This window comes from Eptatretus burgeri, chromosome 10, assembly GCF_056783735.1.
Source record: "Eptatretus burgeri isolate ZD-2024b chromosome 10, Ebu_testis_v1, whole genome shotgun sequence".
NCBI lineage: Eukaryota > Metazoa > Chordata > Myxini > Myxiniformes > Myxinidae > Eptatretus > Eptatretus burgeri.
The window spans coordinates 96,349,599-96,366,692 of record NC_140970.1 but is presented as its reverse complement, the minus strand read 5'-3'; the positions used below and the strand labels follow the sequence as shown (position 1 = coordinate 96,366,692).

Sequence of the window (17,094 nt, the reverse complement as noted above, 5' to 3'; positions counted from 1 at the left end):
AGGATGATCACCTGTCTCTGTTATCATCTGAGCTCAAGCGTTTGGACATCGGTATTGCAGCACTCTCTGAAGTTCGGAGACCAGATTGTGGTGTGATAATGGTGGGTGGTTACACCAACTATTGGTATGGTCACTCTGATGGTTACCATACCCAAGGAGTTACTATAGCTGTGTCCAATAAGCTGACCCCAATGATAATTGAAGTAACACCGGTCAACGAGTGTATTATGAGACACAGGATTTGTCACTCCTTGGGTGTCATTTCCCTGGTCTCTGTCTCTGCTGCGACTGAGGCGAGTGATCTCACCGTGAAGGATGCATTTTACGCCACGCTCATCTGCGGTTGATCAGTGCCCCAGACGAGATGCACTTCTAGTCTTGGGGGATTTCAATGCATCGATTGGAACTGATAGGGATGGTTCTGAGACATGTGTTGGTCCCCATGGTCAGGAACTATGAACCAGAATAGCACTAAGTTCCTTGACTTAGGGTGGCCGGTTCATGGTTTCAGCGCCCACAAGCTCATTGCTGGACTTGGTATTCCAACGCTGGTGGTGTGGCAAAGGAGATTGACCATGTCCTCGTTGATGGTTGCTGGAGGATGATCCAGAACTGCAGGGTCTACCGGAGTGCTCAGTTCCTCAATACTGACCACCGGCTTGTTGAAGGAACTCTGAAACTGCACGTTAAATCCTGGAGAATGGTACTATCCCAGCCTCGGATGGACGTTGGCAAGCTCAAGGATGAGAGGGTAGCTGAGGAGTTTGCGAACAGGCTGAGTAGACATTTAGGGGGTCTGGGTGCTTTGGGGGGCCCTGAATAGTTGTGCACTGCCTTCAAGACCACCGTCCTTGATGTTGCCGGTTGTGGTCTTGGAACTCACCGCAGGGCAAAGAAGAATGTTGTCTCCCAAGGGACACTGGATACCATTGACCAGAGTCGCAGGGCCAGGCTGAATGGCACAGCTGAGCCGTTAAGGGAGTTGAGGCGTAAAACTGTACGTGCACTAAGGATGGACAAGGAGGCCTATGTCCAAGGAATCTGTGAGGGGGCATAGCATCACCTGTGGACAGGTGATCCTCCTCCTGCTTTTTGGGGAAATCGCGCATTGCGTTCATCCAAGCCCATTCCACGGTGCACTGCAGTTAGAGCAGAGGGTGGTAGGCTCTTGACAGAGGAGTCCAAAGTGAAGGCCCGCTGTGCCGGTTATTTGAGCGGTTGTATCAAGCTGATCCACCAGCTGTCTTGTTGGATGTCAGGGGTGTTACAATCTCTGTTGCTGACCCTCCAATCAACTGTGTTCCACCTTTGCTTGTGGAAACACGGGCTGCGGTGAACCAGTTGAAATGAGGTAAAGCTCCAGGGGTCTGTGGCATCCATGCTGAACTTCTCAAGGCTGGTGGAAGTGCTGCACTTGTGTCACTGCATGCAGTTCTGTGCTCTGCCTGGAACACAGGCATCATCCTAACTGATTGGAAGAGGGGTCTTGCTGTCCCTCTGTGGAAAGCGAAGGGTGATCGCCAAGACTGCAACAACGACCGAGGGATGACGCTGCTCTCAGTGCCGGGCAAGGTCTTTGCTCGGATAACTCTTGATAGGGTTCGCCACCATCTGCTTGAGCATCAGCGTCCAGAGCAGTCAGGCTTTACACCAAAGAGGTCAACAATTGACTGTATCCTTGCTCTTCGGGTCCTCACCGAACGCAGACGAGAGTTTCGGCAGGGGCTGCTTGCATCAAATTTTGATCTCTGTAAAACGTTCGATTCAGTGAATCGGGATGCTCTCTGGAGGATTCTTGTCTTCGTGGGGTGCCACCAAAACTGATCGATCTGATGTCTGAACTCTACTCTGGTACTGAGAGTGCTGTGAAGTGTGGTGGTACCATCTCTGACTTATTTCCAGTTGTTACTGGAGTTCGTCAGGGATGTGTACTTGCCCCCACACTTTTCAGCACTTGTATGGATTGGATTCTCGGGAGGATGTCAGAGAGATCAAGCTGCGGTGCATTGTTTGGGAATGTCAAGATCTCGAACCTTGATTTCGCAGATGATGCAGTCATCATTGCGGAGACTTTTGATATCCTTTTGGGGGCCCTCGAGGTGCTGAATGAGGAGTCGGAGCCACTGGGATTATGGGATTCTTGGGTCAAAACTAAGATCCAGGCTTTCTCTGACATCTTGGATGCTGCTTTCCTGTCTGTGTCTGTTTGTGGTGAGGATGTTGAGGTCGTGAAGAGATTCACTTGCCTTGGCAGTGATATCCATATATCTGCTGGCTGTGAGTCAGAGGTCAATAGACGTCTGCGTCGGACCTGGGGAGTCATGGATTCACTGGATCATGGGGTGTGGTGCTGCCGGTGCCTGCGCGGGATGACGAAAGTCCGAGTCTTCGGTTCCTTGGTGCTTCCAGTCTTGCTCTATGGATGCGAGACTTTGACTCTGACAAAGGATCTGAGACGGGGACTTAATTCCTTTGGTACCAAGTCTCTTCGGAGAATCCTTGGCTATCGCTGGTCGGATTTTGTGTCCAACGAGCGGTTGCTGAGAGAGACTCTGATGAGATTTGTTACCTGCATAGTCCGTGAGCGTCAGTTGCGGCTTAATGGACATGTGGCTCGTTTTTCTGACGCTGATCCTGCTCACCAGATTCTCTCAGCGAAGGAGTCTCGTGAGTGGAGGAGGCCAGTGGGCCGACCACATGCCTCGTGGTTGCAGCAGGTTGACAGGCATCTCAAGGAGATGGGGATGGGCCTGGCATCTGCCTGAGGGATGGCCAGACGGAGGCCCCTGGATTACCGGTGGAAAGTGGACGCAGCGATGCGCTGCTCTGGCGTATGCTCCCATACCTAACCCAACCTGAGAAGGTCCTGATCCTATGCGTGTGTAAATATCTGCAAATGTAAATGTCTGTCTCTATTGCGGATTGCTTGAATAGAGTGGTCCCACCTCGTCGCAGTAGTGTTTGATCCCCCTTCCCGCTTAATTATGGGGACTTGCTGCGCGTTCCTTTGGCAGCAGCACCAACAACCCCGAACACAAATCGAGCAGCAATAACAGCGACAGTGGCAGGGTGAACAGGGTGGACCCGTGCAGGTGAGGAGGCTGATGAGCGGAGATGACCGGAGAAGAGCGGTGAGCAAAGTGAAGAGCAGAGGTCCCAGAGTGAACTGATTCGCTCTGCCATTTTTATGAGCCCGGGCGAAGGGAGGGGCCGAGGACCGGATAATGTTTCGCTGTCGGCTATATCCCGCCCCTCTGTTGCACCACAGCAGCCGCAGCCATGCCTCGGCAGGCCTCAGAGCCGGAAACGATCTCAGTAACTCGCCAACCTTGGTACGAATCAGAGCTCCGAGTTTTATATGGGGCCGTGGTCTTCGGACGAGTGCCCCGGTCCCAAATGTGCGCTGACCTTTATTCTAACATGGAATTGTAGAGGAATTAATGATATTGTGTTGTGTCAAGTCTATTTTATTATCATTACTTATTTTCTCGGTCTTTATTGTTCGTCCAGTCTGAAAGCCCAATTCTTCCAAATTTGTTTGAACATAGAATGTTTTATGCACAAATGCAATACTATTATTTGCTTTGTCAATTGGAACAATTAGATTTTGTGTTTGAAGCTCTTTAAAATAATGACGTGTCTCCAAATTGTTTAAAATTACCTTAGGATTGTTGATTCAAAATCTTTTTTCAAATCAACGTCTCCTTTTTCCATGTTTCTCTCCCTCCTCTTACCATAAAGCCATTTATGTTCTTTCTTTGTTGTCATCCTTGTCGATGGTTTATCTTTTTCAGGTTTCAAAAGCACCCGCAGTGTTTTTAATCGAGTCTGCCCAATACATGGATGACGAGTCGACAGACATGCTGCATAGACTTTTGCTGTTTACAGACCGGAGCCTCCTCGTCATCTTGGCTATGCCAGTGGAATTGCGGAGTTCATTGTCACGGCGATTGTTTCACATGAGGTCTCTCATAATGAAAGTTACAATGTAAGTGATTTGTACGAGTTGCTCTCCTGCAAAATTTTGGGTTTTTTCACATTCCAATTAACACCTTTTAATTGAATAAGTGAGAAATAATATACTTTGAAAATTTCACTCTCGTGACACAAACAGACTGAATAATTTTTGTAAGAGGTAGATTATCTTCTTCTTTAACGACCACCATTATCCCACCTTTCTTGTGTGGTCAGCTGGTGGAACCTTGCCCTGACTTCTTATGTACAGGGTGGCCAAGCCTGACGTTCGACTAGTTAGGGCAGGAATTTGGAATTTGGCTCTGGTGCCGGCGATAGCTTGCCTACTCTTCACGAAGGACACTGTGGGATCTTTACAATGCACCGACGAATGCTGGCAGACGGGAATCCCATTTAACGTCCATCTGAGGGACGGAGCACACCCTGTCCATGAAACATCCGACGGACGGCATAAATCACCCTGCTCGTGAAACACCGGACTGACAGTTTATGGCTTGTTCGGGAATCAAAACGAGGCGAGACAACTCAAGAGGTGAGCATGTGTACCTTGTGGAAGCAATCTTTGTCACAGGAAAGTATAATTCAAATACAAGCTGTTTAATGAATAAAATACAAGACAATTTTGTGCACAGAAGGAAGACTTCGGCCAGCTACATAGTTGCAAGCTGAAGACTGAAAACTACATAGAATATTGAGTATATATATACACTTTTTACCAAGATATCAGATGGACCTTTATGGACTTCAAATATGCCACATAAAGGGATTTTGGTTTGTCATAGAATTTATTTACAGCCCCGAGAGGGGTGTGGGGAGGGGGAGAATAGGAGAGTCATGTTTTGCCCTACTGACTAAGATGGTCACCGGATACATAAAGTTTTTTTCAATGTTGTTTATGACTAAATCAGAGAAATGTGTGTATTCTGCTCTTTACTTAGCTTTCTCAGTTTATACATTGATTGAATTATTTGTCAAAGTGCTAAACGAAGTAAATCTTGCATTTTTACGTTATTATAAATTACATTTTAATAATTCAGTTACCACAACCTGGAGTCCATCCTGTCAACCCATAGAAATGAGACTATCGCAAATTGAATCTAAAAATATTTGAAGTCAGTTATCATTGGTGGGCATTTTAGGTACCTTCGTAGCTTTTGGAGCATGACCCGTTGTTTCATCTTCTGTGCAGAATTCCCAACACAAGATTGGATGAAGCAGTTGCAAGTCAGAAAGAGTTGCAACTTTGTGAGTTTGAAAATGTTTTGTCTCTCCAATGAACTTCGTTTCTCTTTGTTGCTTCCAGTCATGTGTGAATAAAATATCAGAACTTGCTGAGTCCTGTAAACAGACATCTGTTCAATTTAACTCTCCCTCTTTGTTTTTAAGGACTGTGATTCACCTTTTGTAAAGCTCTGCACAGATCTCTTTTTTTTTTTTTACGATTAAACTCTGGACTCTGCCCATCCTCTCCCTTCAGAAAATGATTATTGTGGTCCACTTCTTGGCAGAGGATGAAATATTGTTTTGAGTGAGCTAATTAATGTATAGTATATGCCGTTTCATTATTCTAACTTGTCCCACTTTCAGAAGTTGCATGTCAGGAAACGCTTTTATCGTATAATTTTGGGTCACAAGTTTGAGTTTGCCTTGACTATAACTTTGCCTATAACTTAAGTTTGCCTTGACCTGAAGACTGCTCACCAGAAGGGAGATGATGCATTTGTCAACACTGCAGGGAATTGAGACTGACCTCAACTACACATTATGGAAAATGAAGCTTAAATCTTTCAATGATGAAGGGAACAAGGTGACGACAAAGGCAAAGGGTAAAGAAATCGGTTCGAAAAGTAAATGGAAACTTCTTGCCAGATTTGTCATCATAGGCAGAGGTCACAAAATTGATGTGAAGAACATAATGTCATCTTGTTTTGGCCCACTTCCACTGGGTATCGCTGCACATGCTGGTTGCCTTGTAAAGACTAATAAGGCAAGGCTGCTGCATTACCTTGAATCAGCCCCGAATCATCGCCAAAGGTCGAGACATCAAGAGGGAGTGTCTCGATTGTGGATGGGATGGCCGTGTTGCAACAAACGAGTCCAAAGTACATGCCACAGAACATCGCTTAACTTGACAAGAATCTCCATCGATTGTTGAATTTTGCTTGCACTCATGGTTCAATTGCAGGACACTTTGCGACAGACAGATATCCAGCTGCAGAGTGCAATTGAAGAGCAGCAAGCAGCCCGAAGAAAATCAATATTGAAAAGCCAGACTAATTCCAAAACAGTGGAAAATTTTCCTGTCACATAGTGACAACAAGGAGCAGTTGGTTAAATTCCTGTTCAAGATGTAGCGCAAGTGTTGTGTTGGAAGACTGAAAGGTGTGACAGTAACTGTGGCTCATGCAGAACTCTGCCATGTAATCATTCCACAAGATGGAATGGTTCTTATAAGCGACATCGAAGAGCTGCACTGTTCACAGAGAGAGGCGGACACAAGGATGTTGTTACATGCGAGCTATATTTCCAAATCCGGTGGCAACAGTATCATTATCATGAGTCCTGACATTAACTTCAAGTCTTGGGGGCTCCAAGCTCTACTTCCACACTGGGAAAGAAGAGAATCTGCGACCTCTTCATCTCGAGGCTATTGCGCAACATCTTGGAGTCCACTGGTTGCCCTCCACTGCTTCATTAGTTGTGACTGTCAGTTCATTTTATAGTGAAGTCTAGACAAAGGCTGTCAAACTGATTACAGCCAACCCAACATTGTGTTCACCATTTCAATCTCCAGGGGAATCGTTCACAGTAATTGAAGACATTGTGTCAGATCTGAAAGTCTTTGTTTGCAAACTCTATTGTCAGTAGGAATACACAAACATGACTGATGCCAGATATGCAATGTTCTCTTTGGTGACAAGGGCAGAGAATGTATTGTCACCAAATTGAGATGCCTTGCATAAGCATGTTGAGCGAGCCAATTTCCAAGCCACCATTTACAAGCATGGCTTCCAACACCACCCAGATATTCCACCACCTATGGGACAGAGATAGATGCTGATAAATGATGCAGTTGATGTCCTGGGAATTGACTGCATGTAGATGCAATCAACAAAAAGCATCCTTGAAATTTCATCCTATGCATGCAAGAACTCTAAGTGCAGAGTCAGGGAAGCAGATGACAAATGCTGCTTCTCTTTAGACATTCTGTGCACAGAACTCTGCTCGCTCATGTCATACATTTGAGAATAAAAATCTATCAACTCCCACTGTTGATGATGATGTGGAGTAGACAGTGAGTCTGAGGACATGTGTGGAGGAGATGATGGGCTTGACTAGTTGAAGACGACGACATTTAAGAAGTCATTTTCACGTGGTGTGGACAGTAAGCATATGCAGTAGATATACTGCCTTAAATCTAGTGCCATTGTGCATGGTTGTGTTGGCATCAATCAGGAGTTGGCAACCAAAATCTTCATTTAGCCCAAAATGATACTCCAAATTTTGGGCGTGTAGTGTTGGCTGACGTGCAACTTCTGAAAGTGGAATATGTTAGAATAATGATAAGGCATATATTAGCTGCACTTTAAACACTATTTCATCACCTGCCAAGGATTGGATCACAAGAATCAATTTCTGAAGGAAATGGCCTGCATGTCTGCATGTAATGCACATTTTTTAAAATTCTTTACTTTCCACTTGCTCGCATGGTTTTTCACAGATGAACTGTTCAAGCTGTATTCTGATTCTCACCCCGATGTACTGGAAAAGTACGTGGTTGGAACGGTTCCCAAAACGGTGCAAAAAAGTTGGTTTGCCAAGAAAGGTGAGGCCAGAAGACGGGTGGTTAAGCTGCAAGTCAAGGCTTAGAAAACACAGGGTGATGACAATGATGGAGTATTTTAGACTACTGGTTTGTTCTTGTGAATCACCATTCTCGCTCGGTGTTGGTTTGTGGAATAGTTATTTGATCTCTAATTTGTTTTTTTTTTTTGGTGTTTTCTTGACTTCTTGGCTGATTGGTTGGTTTGTGAGTTGACTGCTTTGATATTTTCTGAGCTTTGAAATTTACCCCTCTCGTACCCAAGAATGGGGCATAAACGTACATTCCAAGTTCCGAATGATTCACGAGTGGAAATATCCCTTCAATGTATCACCATTCCATTCAAAGGGTGCTCCCCTGTGGTTCTTCACAAATCGGCAGGATTTTTTTTTAATGTCGCAATGAGTATTATCACCAAATGATAGCAAATTACTTTTCTTCCCCCCCCCCCCTTTTTTACAGGGACTTGGACTCGAGAGTTGACGAACGTACACAAACACACACCCACATACAGACAAACACAGACGGGTGACCTTTGGGGAAGTGATGTAACTTTAAGGAGCACTCTATCAGTACCCGCAACACCATGTTATGACATTGGTTTCATTCCTCATGCATGGGGCAACTAAGGAGGATTTCACACACCTCGTTGCCCCCTCTTATCTGCCTCCCTTCTCTGTTCCCCGCTTCATAGGATGCCAACTCATGGCGTTTTCCTTGCTCTATTTTTTATGCAAATGCAGGCATTCCACTTCCTGGTTCTTCCTGACAAGCTCAGTGCTCTAATGCCATTCCCATCATCTTGACACCAAGAAAATACTGTATAGTCTACAATTCCTGTCAAAAAACAAACACCTGAATCACTATATCAAAGTTAGTTTTCCCTGCCACCGCCTTTGATGTGCAATAATTTGGAGGATTCATGTTGTCTGCTCAAGCAGATGTAATTGATAGCCCTCAAAACTGCAAACATTCGCCGCATCTAACGAGGCTACATGGTCCTCTTGAGATGATAATATCGTTTTTATCGTTAATAATTTAATATTGAGGGACTGCAGTCGTAACCAGGTTATGCTCTCCACTTGTTAGCCCATCCCCAGCACAGCAGGTGATGGGGTTTTGCAATCACTTCTGTGTGTGTGTCAGTGTGTCTGTCTATTCCAGAACCTTATCATATGAGCTTTTGTCATCAGATTTTCATCAAACATTGTAACAATATGGAGAAGACTAATTAATAAATGTGTCAAAATGTCAAAGTGCAAGGTCACAGAAAGTACAAATAATTATTTATTTTGGATTATAATCCTTATTAGCCCATCTGGCACACAGTGTGAGACGGTGGTGTTTAATAATTGCTTCCGTGTTTCTTGAGAGGGCGTTTTGCGATTGTTTACCATTCGAGCTTTTGTCATCAAATTTCCTGCGGGAGGAGTGGTTCTTAAAACAGATGTCCACTGTCCTATCAGCAGCGTACTGGATTGATGGAGCTGTCAGGTTGGAGCATCGGCCTCGAATGTTTGAGGTCCACACAGTCAGGGTCAGGGGAGGAGGAGCTGCTGGTAGGGTGCAGGAATGTAGAAAAGGAGCAAGTGGAGAGTGCGAGGGAAGTCAGAAGAAGGTGGGGTTCGGGGAAACCAAAAGAGGAGGGGTGGGGGAAACAGAGAGGGCTGGATGAGGGGGAAGCATGGAGGGGAGATAGTACTGACATGGAGGGTTTTGCCACCATCAGTGGACGAGAAGAGAAATTGATGGCAGTGTGCCCACAGCCTCTGAAAGATTTCTGTCTGAAGATTCCCAAATTGGATCACACTGAGACCAAATGGGATGGGGGGGAGGGGGGTAAAAGCATTCTCCATTGAAGGCAGAAGGAATGTGGAGCTGTTGTTTCGAGTGGGGGGGTGTGGTGTATGAATCTAAGCATTTAGGAATGAAAAGCTTTCAGAAAATAAACCTGGTGGAAAAGAAGCAGAGGAAACATTGGGATGAAGAAGAAAATGAAAGCATGGGTTGTTCCTGATAGAGTTGTAATAAGAGTGAGACATATTTTAAAAGTGTTTTTTTAATGTTAAGAGATTTTGAAGGAAGAAACATTTTATTCAGTGAAGATTCAGTGTGGGAATGTTGAAAAGGAGAAGGAATCAAGAAGAGATGAACAGAGGACTGCAAATTTAAGTCGTTTTGTTGCTTTTTTAAAAATGAACAGTGTGGAGGCTCGTGTAAGAGCTAACACAGAACATATGGCAAGGGGAGCAGGAGATGAGAGAGGTGGAAGAGGGAAGCACAAGCTCGTGGGGAACAGAGACATGAAGAGATCAGTGGAAGGGAGAGGGATGGGGCGGGGTGCATGGGGTAAGCAAAATGGACACAACAGGTCGTTTCATGAAGGAAAGCAGGGAATTTGAAGGAGGTGGGTTTGGAGTGCATTAATGGGGGTGGGAAGAGATTATGGTTTTGGATGGGGGGAGATAAGAGATGGCGGTGAACAGCGGTTTTGAAGACCTGCAGGGAACAGTGGGATTGAAGAGAGTGTGGGAGTTTGTTCTAAAGGCAGGAAAAGAGAGGAATGAAAGGGTGAAGGTGAGCAGTGATTGTTGATTTTGGTAGTTTTACCAGAAAGGGTTTGCTGGCAGACATTCAGTGCACTGCGGAAATATGGGTGGGGGGGGCAGATCGCAGACAGAGTGGGGGGGGCAGGGAGGTGACGCTGGAGATGAGTCGGAAGAAGACAGAAAGACCACCGACTTGCCAGTGGTGAGAGAGTGAGAGACCCAAAGACGCAGCCTCATCACGGAACCCACCAATGATCTTAAATGCCTTGGTTTCCACAGCATGAAGCCGAGAAAGGTGAGAAGTGGGAGCACCAGCCCAGAAGGGAGAGCAGTACTCCATCAGGCTGCAGATGAAAGCTTTGTCTGTGGTCAGGAGCTCAGGTGTGCCAAGGAAGGACTTTGCATGACGTGGGATGCCCAGTCGACGACCGGCTTTGGAGGACAGCTTAGAAATGTGGCTTTCCCAGGAAAAATCATGGCAGATCGTGAGGACCAAAAGCTTGAATGAAAGGACTTTATCAAGAGGATTGTTGAGAAAGTAGAAGGGGCTGGGGGTGGGGGGGTTTCCAAACGGTCCCTTTCGGAGTGACATGGTGAGAGTGTGAGATTTGTCAGGATTGAAAGACATGTTCCACGTCTTGGACCAGCTTGTGATTTTATCCGGATCTGCAGTGAGTGAAGAGGCTGCTGCTTGCCCATCTGAGGAATGACAGATGGTTTGGCAGAGGGTGAAGTCATCAGCAAAGAGTTTTTGTTTCTGCCTGTTTTGTTCATTTTAGTTGGGGTGAAGAAGAGGTTTGTTTTTTGTTTGTCGTTTTTTGGAGTGAAAAGGGAAAGAGGATTAAGGTGAGGGATCAGAAATGAAAACACATGGTTGGAAAGGAGTCTCCACGAAACACGTGTGGTGAAAACAAGCACAGTACATGTTAAGTTGAATGTTATTGAGCAAGCAGTGTACAGTATTTCAAGCAGTGTATATTTCAGATGCTTATTCATCATGGGACGCGGACCCTGTGTTACTTTAAGTAAGCGATGTTCTACGTCCAAGCATATCCAGTTCCGAGGCGAGTCCACACGTACATGTACACAGATAGCATACAGTCTAATATTAAACCACTACTGTTTGTCTCCCTCTTTGTTTGTCTGTGAGAAGGATAACTCAAAAAGTTTTGGACGGATTCGGACGAAATTTGGTGGACAGGTTGGATGTGTGATGAGGACAAATTGATTCGATTTCGGTGAAGATCTGTATTGGACAAATGTTTTTTTCGGGTGTTTTTTAAGCCATCAGTCAGTCCCCATCAGTAACCATCAGTCCCCTGTGGGACTTCTTTTTAAGTGGTGCAGCAATTTAATTGGATAGCTTCCTTCAGTCGTGGGTGCAATTTTTATTTCTTTATTTTTTCATCATGATGTTTGACAAAATAAATAATTATAAAAAAAGGAGGCGGCTTCAAAAAAGGGAGCGGGCGGGGGCAATCAACTGGTATTTTTAAAAATTATTACTAGTGCGGGCCCGTAGGTACGTAAACGACGACTGGATTGGGGCATTTTTTCACCCCCCCTCTCACCCCCTTCCCCACTCTCTCGCCCCCTTCTCTCGTGCCAGTACCCTCTCTCGTGGGTGAGGCGTGCCAGTATGTGCAACTTCGTTCCTTTGCTCTCGTAAACGACGACTGGATTGGGGCATTTTTTCAATTATATCGGACTAACCGTATCGTAAATGGCCATAACTTGGGAAACACCTGGGAAACATACTCAGGTCCCCAGCGTCAATTGTGACGTCATTTCAAGCGAAGAAGAATTGTGACGCCCGCTCTCTCTCACCCCCCCTCGCTCCCCCCTAATCTCGCCCCTCTCTCTTGCCCCTCTCTCTCGCCCCCACTCTCGCCCCTCTCTCTCGCCCCCTCTCTCGCCCCCCTCTCTCGCCCCCCTCTCTCGCCCCCCCTCTCTCGCCCCCCTCTCTCGCCCCCCTCTCGCCCCCCTCTCGCCCCCCTCTCGCCCCCCTCTCTCGCCCCCCTCTCTCGCCCCCCTCTCGCCCCCCTCTCTCGCCCCCTCTCGCCCCCTCTCTCGCCCCCTCTCTCGCCCCCTCTCTCGCCCCCTCTCTCGCCCCCCTCTCTCGCCCCCCTCTCTCGCCCCCCTCTCTCGCCCCCTCTCTCGCCCCCCCTCTCTCGCCCCCTCTCTCGCCCCCTCCTCTCTCACCCCCTCCTCTCTCCCCCTCTCTTGAATTGTGATGCCCCCTGTGGGCTGCGGTCGCATACAGACACACACACACAGATTGCTGGAATTATAGAGAGATTATTTGGCTTAAGAAGAACCAGAACAAGGTGGAACGTAAGTTTGGTTGAATCAGAACCGAATGTTAAAACCAATAGCATGAAGTTCCCGCATTATTTGCTTTATGAAAACAACCCAACGATATGTGGACTTGCAAAGATAATCCCGTTGAGTAGTTATCAGAAAAAAAACCTTTCGTTGAGTATCGACAAAAACTTCTGAGCAGCTCGCTCTCTAAAATACCTCTCCCTATTCATCCTCAAGCCTACATCGTGGAACCTGAAAGAACTGGCTATGAGACAGTCAGTCACCTGATGTTGGGCCAGGAAAGGTTTGTGCATGCTTGGTCTTGCAAAGCAGGTCACTGCAAAAGATAGGGCCAAAAACGATATTTCGCATGATATTTCAAAAACTTGTGGATGGGTAATGACAAAACTTCGTGAACGAGTTGGGTTGGTGACAAGAACAAGCCGATTCGATTTTGGTGAAGGTCTGCATGTGGATCGAGCCTTTCAGTGAGATCTTCTGTTGTTAAACTCTTCATCAATCCATAAGATATCCACAGTACTGATATTATTGGCAAGCAGTATTTCAAATGAATGTCACGAGGACTTTTTGGATAAAATTGTCACCACGTAACATGACAGTGTAAACCAAATTATTGACATGAAACTTTTTTAAATCGAATTAATTTTTTGTTTTCAAAAATATGACTATTGATATTCCAAATGTGCAATGCTCAAAACATATTTTATTTCAAAATGTAATCATTGATATTTATGAATTCGATTTTTGATGCTTGTGTTTCCTTTTTGAACATTTCTATTGACTGGTCCATCGTTTCACTGTTCCACAGAAACCCAGTGGAAAGAGCTTCTCAAACAATTTAAGATTTTCAAAAAGAAGTCCACACCACAGAGTGTGCTTATTTTTGAAGGACATGATGGGAGTACTGAAACCATCATGCAACATGTTTGCAATAAGTTGGAGGATAAAAAGAAGAGGAAGAAGTTCTACAAATATCATCGGTATGTTTCAGCAAAAGTGAAGATTTGTTTGTGGTTGAACTGCCAAAAAATCCTTGTAGAGAGTGTGAGAAGTCATTAATTGGGAGCTGAAGTTTGATTGCATCATAACTGAAGCCTGGCAGTGCTGCTGACATGATGCAGTGCCCCTATGCATTCAGGCACGAACTTTTAAGCTGTTCGGTGTTGGCAATAACTTGTCACATCTTCACAAACGACACCATGTGATCTTCAACGTCCACCAACTTATGCTTGCTGACAGGATTCTCAATTTTCTATTTACTTGAGGGATGGTACCAACCTGCATGCAAAGCACCAGGGTGGTAGTTTATAATTGGGCCAAGATTCGAACTCGGGCCACACGAGTCAATGTAAAATGGTTTGAGTTATCCACCGTGCAAGATCACAAGGTGCTGACGCTTCGATCTGCATCAGTATCTTGTGATCCTTCATCGTGGATCACTCTCTCCATTTTATTCTTTCTTTATTGTTGTTGTTGGTGTTGTATAGCTCCAGACAGTTCTCTCAAACAGGCCCATGGCAGAGAGCCAGCTGACTGAACTCCCACGAGCGACCGAGAGACCCCCCACCCCCCAATTTCAGGATGGTGTACCGCAGCATTCGTGAAGTCAGAGCCACGACAGATTTAGAGAGAGAAGAGACAGAGACAAAAAGAATGTGCCAATCTGGCGATTGGCACTCTGACAGTGACCACACTGCCCTGACCAATCCAGGCAGAAGGAAAGAGCCCTGATCAATCCGGGCAGAAGGGAAGATTTTGCTCCCACCTTATGTTGGGGGACGTGGGTTGGGGGCAGGGGGGGTGGGGGGTACAGCCACTGCGAAGAGTCATCCCTGATAGTCACTTATTATATTAGTATTCTCCTGTGCTGCCAAAGTAAGACTGATAGTTTTGTGCAAGAATTAGCAACTACATTTAGAGAGGTCAGAGGTGAGTGCATGGACCTCTCTTCTATCATGCAAGCCCCCCCCCCCACTCCTCCCTCTGTCGTTAATACGTCCAATCATAAACTTGTTTGCTGTGCAGCTATATTCATTGGTGGTGCCTTCACTTCTGAATGCACGAACATTGTTTATTTTCTCTAAGGTGGACAAACAAACTGAATTATCTCCATTTTTGTGATTCAATTGTAATAACTTGTATCTTACTTCACTCCAGGTTTCATGCCTCCCGTGTTCGTAATGTTCAGCAACCAGCGTAATGTTTTTGAATTCTATATTTTAATCCTGATAAGATAACTTGAAAACTCCATTTGTCCATTGTCAACAAGGAATGTTGGGCATTAAGTTATATGTGAAGAAAGCTCCCCCAGCCTTGGAGGTGAAAAAGGCTTTCAAGTGTGTTTTGCCAAGTTTTCTATTATGATCTTCCTCTTTAGGATTGTCCCTCTGAAGCTGACCAACAGAAACGGCAACGCATTGAGGAAGATGTACGAGATGCTGCCCAAAATAAACGAAGACGTTTGTGTATATTCTCCAATTGACATTGCCAAAGCTCTTCTTGCCGAGGTGACAAAAATCAATCAATTAAATCATAAACTGAAATTGACCAATTCAGAACTTGACAGTCAGATTGGACACACACACACACACACACACACACACACACACACACACACACACACACACACACACACACACACACACACACACACACACACACACACACACACACATACACATACACATACACATACACATACACATACACATACACATACACATACACATACACATACACACACATACACACACACACCTCTTTTTCATTTCTGTTCCTCATAATTTTATCACCTACACACATGCACACCATCCTTTTTGTAAACTGCGCAGTAACGGCTATGCGGCTATGCCTCAGATAATGTAACAGAGACATCCCCTTTGGATAACTCCGACAGGACGGCGTGTCTTCAAGAGACGACAGACACTGCTTGCAACTCTCAAATCTGGCTGGATCTTCGCGCCCATGTATGTTTTGCCATGCCTTAACCGCATCTGGGATCGATCTTCGATAACGAATCTGAGCTGCCCAAATGCCTCAGCAAACTTGTGCCGCCATCAGAACGGACAGAATAAGTCAGGACAGTTTCTCATAGCAATGGCTTTTCGTGGCAGTCACAAAAAAGAATTTACAATGGCAGGCAAACAGGTATTTCCATGGAGAGAACACCATGGAATGACACAAATGTACAACAATTAATCACAGCACGAAAACAGTACTTCAGAAAGTATTTACACCCCTTGACGTTTTCACATTTTGTTGTTGCAATCTGAATTTAAAATGGTTTATATTTAACTTTTTTGTCACTGATGTCCACGTAATACTCCATGATGACAGTGGAATTTTTTTGACAGATTTTTCAAATTAATTAGAAATGAAAAGCTGAAATGTCTTGGGTCAATAATATTCAACCCCTTTGCTATGACACTGCAAATTTTGCTCAGGTGGATCTAATTTCCTTTGATTATCCTTGAGATGTCTCCAACTCGATTGGAGTCCACCTTTGACCAATTCAATTGATTGGATATGGTTTCGAAAGAAACACACCTTTCTATGTAATGTCCCACAGTTAACAGTGCACGTCATAGAAGCAACTCTACCAAGAAGTCCAGGGAACTGTCTGGAGAAGTCTGGACAGGGTTCCCACTTATTTTGAGATGTCTTTTTTCAGGACTTCTTAAGGACTTTTCAGGGCAAAAATAACCCCTTTTTAAGGACCACATCCTAGAAATTCCAGGGGTAAATTGAGGTGAGTCACCTAGAAATTAACAAAGATAGTAAGTTTACAAAAAATCTATTTTAATAATGAATATACAGAACACAACAGGAGCTTATTCAGTTGACAAGGCACAACGCGCCACACAGCCAATTGGCAAATTCACTTCACAGTGACTGTAGAATCAGCCAAGAGCAGACACAAGTTTTCAGATGGCAGCACTCTCAATGTTAATATGTTGTTATGTTAAAATGTTATTGTAGGTGCTGCCACCTGCAAAGTTGCAACAGCTCCTGACTGCTTCTACACTACAGAACAGTACATTTTGTAAGCTACATGTCATTGTAATATCCAATTAGGACATAGCAGGCAATGATTTAGCCTTCTCCTCAATTTCTCTTTCTAGAACTTTGAGTTCCCCCCGTTTTTGCTTGGCAGAGTGCCTGAGAGCATTTGATTTTCCCAGAAGACTGTGGCTAGTTTTGCCACCTTTTGCCTCAGCCTCGTCTGCATATTTTTCTGACAATGTGGTCAGAACTTCGATGTCAGTTTCCAACACCTTCTTTCTCTTTTTCAAACCATCCACTTCATCTTCAACCATTTTTCGTTTTCTTTGGATGGCTTCTTGCCCTTTCTTTCTTTTCTCTTCTTCAAGATATTGATGGTATTTATGTCGAGAACTGTAGGCTGAGGATAGCAGTTCCTTT

General features: G+C 45.0%; 1 protein-coding gene across 1 annotated transcript in view; it reads left to right on the top strand.

Annotated features, from left to right (window-relative positions):
* Positions 1 to 16,746, top strand: part of LOC147019199 (uncharacterized) — a 37,896-nt gene extending 21,150 nt beyond the window's left edge. Inside the window, exons 7-12 of the mRNA XM_085900120.1 lie at positions 3,795 to 3,988; positions 5,165 to 5,220; positions 7,697 to 7,801; positions 13,481 to 13,652; positions 15,050 to 15,179; positions 16,651 to 16,746. Of these exons, the coding sequence (XP_085756246.1) occupies positions 3,795 to 3,988; positions 5,165 to 5,220; positions 7,697 to 7,801; positions 13,481 to 13,652; positions 15,050 to 15,179; positions 16,651 to 16,746 (753 nt within the window). The remainder of the gene's footprint in view (positions 1 to 3,794; positions 3,989 to 5,164; positions 5,221 to 7,696; positions 7,802 to 13,480; positions 13,653 to 15,049; positions 15,180 to 16,650) is intronic.
* Positions 16,747 to 17,094: the final 348 nt, after the last annotated feature.